Here is a 5,365-nt window from a genome sequence, read left to right on the forward strand (position 1 = left end):
CTTCACCTTTATTTTTTGATATTTTCATGCAACATTATATTATTTTTATTTTTTCTGTGCAGGTGGGTTAGAATACCCCCACCGTAGCCCTGGGAGTCGTGAAAGACGACGAAAAGGGAACCTGGTGCGTGGGCCACCCTGTCCCTGGGGGACATAAATTCAGAGACCTGGTCCTCCAGATTGGGGTTTGGACACAAGGCTTACGACCTTGCTCTGTAAGAAAATTATTGTTGGAAATCTGAACTAGTGCAAACCAGATATTATAATTCACGATAAATTTGGTAGAATCTTGTAAGGAAAGCTATATCTCCAAAATGGTTGTTTTGCCAATTATTAGTATTATTTTGTAAGTAGTCTTCTATGTTTGTCAGAAGCATCTTATTGATAATACTAACAACTACTGTAAAATTCAAGAAACTAATCCGACCTACTCTGTTCAAACAAATCCACCTCATTATAAACCAATTCGACGTTCCCTTCACATATCTTCCTTCATATCCAAAGTATAAAAAAAATAAACAAGAAACGACGATTAATTATCTACTTACCAGAATATGGCACACTCCTGGTTTCATTCCAATATTCCTCCACCTGTCCGGATTAACACAAAAAACACTGACCACCGCAACACCTAACACTTATCAACAATAACAAACTGAGCGTTAGCAATCGTCAGCATGATACAGAGCCACTGTCGGCGAGCTCACTGCAAGCTTATTGCCCACCAATCCTCCGGAGATTGAGGTTTCCGCATTGCCGTAACGCAAGGAAAAAAATTAGTATAGATGGAAACTAGGTCAGTCACATTGGAGGTGGGGAGGTCAGATACCGTTACGAGAAGTCTCTGTTGTGGGGATGTGTGTCACGACATACTATGAGGCCCGACTCCAAGTTCAAGAGTAAACAAGACCGCGACGGCAGAGGATGTACTTTCAGGTTGTCGTGTTGCTGCACATTAATATGTCCACCACTTTCGCTAGAGGACGGAAAGGGTGGGCATTTTCAATGGGACGGAAAAATTATTGGTAGTGTAACGGAGCTTGTATTACTTTTTAGTCAATCAGTGTGTCACAGTCGAGCCGGTAGAACTCAGTCATAATGACTGGCTACAGTCTGGACAGCTGAGGTTAAATTCGCAGAAGACACAGTCATTTTTCTTTCCGCCACTACGTCCAAACCGGCTCTATGGCCCAACCAGTCTTCCATCAGGGATAATGTAGCAGAAGCATGTAGCTTGTCTACGCTCTTATATGCCTTCATAGCTTGGTACTTAGACAAGTAGTAACTTTATCTTTATCTTTACTTTTATATCATCTGGGTCCTGTCTGCCCTCCTATTTACTGGGTAACAAGGGCTTCCTCAAGGCCAGAACGTGAAGCTTTACCTCCACGCCCATACATGCCTTCAGTAACCTTACTTTTCTATTTACCTTTATTGCTGCTCTGTGTAACTGATAACGGAAGATATTCTTTAGGTCATAAAGAGGCCGGAGCGTGAAACAGACAATATACCTCCGTCTAGTGCCGAGGTCTGGAAGGCGAGAAGCTGTATCTCCATGTCAGCAGAGGATCAACGATAACATTAATAGTTCAGTTGATGAAGAAGATCTCTGCCTTTAAGTAATTTGAAAATGCAAGATTTTTTTTTCAAAAGAGTCTGTCTGCCATAGGGCATTATCCTGATCTACTTCAATCCACATCACATCTTAATAGGCTATATCTCTGTGATCCATTTCAATATTATCCCCCCATCCTTGGAGGATTTCAGACCAAAATTTTGTATGCCTTTCTCAATTCCCTGATACATCCTTTATGTATAGTTTCATCCTTCTTGTAAGATTTGAGGCTTTCACGGCGGTGCCTATGAAGAGAGAGAGACCGTGAGAACCGGTAAAAGCCGGTTCTCACGGTCTCTTCGCTTGCAGATTTCTTATATTTTTCCTTCTACCATGAAGATGGAGGCGATACGTTCCTCCGAAACGTCGGTTAACACCACATATACAAGGTGCCAATCCCAGAAGACTGCTTTCTTCATCCTTCTTGTTATAATGAACCTGAAAACAACAGGTGAATCTTTTTTAAACATAGGTTTTAGTGGGAAATACATTCTGATATAGGATTAATAATTTATTTACAAATTATTTTTTCATAAATCAAATAGTCAAGATGTGCGTGTTTCTGCCATTAATTTATTTTGCGATTTCTGATGAACATTTTCACTTAAAGAACATAGTACATAATTTGCCGAGTATACTGTGCACATTATGTACCCAGTTTCTACCAAGTTATTACGGCTATTTCTATTCAGAATTGCTTAACTTCAAAACGTATTTCAGAGTCTAAAAATCTGAATGCGAACATAAGGCTGCGGGTGTTTGAGAATATTTGGACCAAAGAGAGATGAAGTGACAGGAGGTTGGAGGAAACTGCATAATGAGGAGCTTCATAACTTGTACTCTTCTCCAAGTATAATTAGAATGATCAAGTCAAGGAGGATGAGATGAGCGGGACATTAGTACGAACGGGGAGAGAAGGAATGTATACAGTATATTGGTGCGAAAGCCAGATGGGAAGAGACCACTGGGAAGACTAAGGCATAGATAGGTGGGTAGACAATACTAAAATGGGTCTTAGAGAGATAGGAGGGGATGGTATGGATTGGATTGATCTAGCTCAGGATAGCAGCAGTGGAGGGCTCTTGTCGACACGGTAATGAACCTTCGAGTTCCATAAAATGCTGGGAAACTCTTGAGTAGCTGCAGAATTGGCGGCTCCTCAAGAAGTGCTCAGCTCTATGAGTAAGTAAGTAAAATCTGACTGCGGATATATGTAATCTCATTAATGAAACGTGATTTTAACCGATTTTTTTTTCTTGGCACTACAGCCCCAGTGGGCCTAGGCCTACCTCCATTAACTTCTCCGTTCACTTCGGTTTTTCTAGATCTAACACATTCGGTAGGACTCCTTGGGCGGGTGATCAGCTCGTCGTAAGGTCTCTACCTGTATACAAACACAGAAAAACGCACACACACAAACTAAACATCCATGCCCTGAGTGGGATTCGAACCCACGATCCCGGTTTCCAAGCGAGCGAAGACAGTACATGCCTTAGACCGCTCAGCTTCCGTGACCGGCTTTAACCGATTTTTACTGTTTTATATTTCAAGAAAATATGTTTATTACTGTACTATGCAAAAGTGGAAGAGAGTCTACGCGTAGTGAAATTATTCAAACATCTGAGAATCGATTTCCGTCCCACAGGAATAGCATCCGGCAATAGCTGCCTCCAGACCAAAATATAACATTATGAACTCGATTTGCTTACGCTAGAAACGACCCTGACACTTCCTGACCTGAAGATAGTCCCGGTGTTTACATGTCTAGAGCTCTTCTGGAACAATTTAACAGAAAATGACTTAGGAATGTTGAAGAACGTGAAAGAGTCCTGTCTGAAAAAGGTCCTACGTTTATCAAAATATGTGTTGTCTTGTACGTGTCCTCGCTAAGGACATTTTTCTCAACGAGGATGAGGACATGGAAAACGACCTCCTGCTGCCATGTACTAGGGCATCAGAAAGGATGTCGCAGGACATGAGAAATAAAGAGGCTTCAGTCTGGGAGGAATTCTGTGGCACCCACGCAATGATCTATCAGAATTGGATTGAACCCAACTATGAATCGCGGCATGTAGCCTCCACATAGGATCCACTACAAAATCTGCAGTAACTTCTTTCCACACTCCAACAGAGACCTAGGGCCTATATGTAGCTGCAATACGAGTATGGTAAAATTTGTTCAAGATTCCAGACCGGCTCTGGAACCCAACCTGACTCCTATCCAAGGGGCTCCGAGGCCTGTTTCCCGGAGGTAAATCGGAAAGGCATGAAGCTGACCATTCACTTCCATCTAGTGCCGAGGTTAAGAATAGTGGAGCTATACCTCCACTCCCCCTTATGTCTCCATGGCATGGTGCTTAACTAATTAAACATAGCGATAAATTTTCTGAATGTTCCGAAACATCCATATTGTGCACATTACCCATTTATTATTACGGGATAGCTCAGTCGGTATAACGAATGGCTACGGGCTGGACGACCGAGAGGTAGGAGTTCGAGTCCCTGTAGGGTCAAGAATTTTCACTTCTTCATATCGTCCAGACCGACTCTAGGGTCCACCCAACCTCCTATTCATTGGGTACCTGGGACTCTTTCCCGGGGGTAAAGCGGCCGGGGCGTGAAGCTAACTACTCGCCTCCTACTAGCGCCGAGGTCAAGAAAATGTGGATCTATAATCCACTTCCCCATACGACTTAATGGCGTAGTGCTTAATTAGTTAAGCGCAGGAACAGATTTAGCTTTTATCTTATTATTATTATTAAAACAAGAGGCAATATAATGTGCTGTCACATTACTTACTTACTTACTTACTCATGGAGCTGAGCCCTTCTTGAAGAGCCGCCAATTCTGCAGCTACTCAAGAGTTTCCCAGCGTTTTATGGAACCCGAAGGTTAATTACCGTGTTCACAAGAGCCCTCCACTGGTCCCTATCCTGAGCCAGATCAATCCAGTCCATATCATCCTATCTCTCTATGATCCATTTTAATATTGTCTACCCACCTACGCCTTGGTCTTCCCAGTGGTCTCTTTCCTTCTGGCTTTCCCACCAATATCCTATATGCATTCCTCGTCTCCCCTTTCGTGCTACATGTCACTTCATCCCTCTTAGGTCCAAATATTCTCCTCTGCAGCCTGTTCTCAAACACCCTCAGTCTATGTTTCTCCCTTTATGTCAGAGACCAAGTTTCACACCCATACAGAACCACAAATGTGCTGTCACATGCACTAACTAGATGATAAGCATTATGGTAAGCAAGGTGCTGTCACATGTTTAACATAATGCTTATCATCTAGTTAGTACAACTTCAGCACTGCCGCATGCACGTGGGATACCAATAAGCAGATTCTCGAAAACATAAATCTGAGTTTTTGTAAACATCTATGTGAATTGCGTTTAAGTCGAAAGAATGCCATAAAATATGAAAAAAAAAAAGAATATCAAATTTTCGCTAGTTCCTAACGAAACAGAAAACTGTTTTAATTATGACCTAGCAATCCCCGCGCAAATGGGCGTGCCTACTAACATATGGCAGAAATTGATTCGGTCATCAGCCTGTTATAATATACGTACATCATATGAAGGCGCTACTCGTAAAGTCGCAAACAAGCAACGTAGCAACGCCATTTATTTTTGCGTTCGTACACAAAACCGACAATTGGCGCCGTCCACGACTTTACGGTGAACTCCCAGCACGCACGCCCACTCAAAGCCATCTCACTGCCACATTTAAATAATACAAACATATGTG

At 42.3% G+C, this 5,365-nt stretch overlaps 1 protein-coding gene across 1 annotated transcript in view; it reads right to left on the minus strand.

Moving 5' to 3' along the window:
* LOC111869048 (protein spaetzle 4) overlaps positions 1–961 on the minus strand; it is a 15,527-nt gene extending 14,566 nt beyond the window's left edge. Inside the window, exon 1 of the mRNA XM_023860244.2 lies at positions 549–961. Coding sequence (XP_023716012.1) covers positions 549–575 — 27 coding nt within the window. The 5' untranslated portion in view covers positions 576–961. The remainder of the gene's footprint in view (positions 1–548) is intronic.
* Positions 962–5,365: the final 4,404 nt, after the last annotated feature.

This window comes from Cryptotermes secundus, unplaced genomic scaffold (genome assembly GCF_002891405.2).
Source record: "Cryptotermes secundus unplaced genomic scaffold, Csec_1.0 scaffold70, whole genome shotgun sequence".
NCBI classification, from domain to species: Eukaryota; Metazoa; Arthropoda; class Insecta; order Blattodea; family Kalotermitidae; genus Cryptotermes; species Cryptotermes secundus.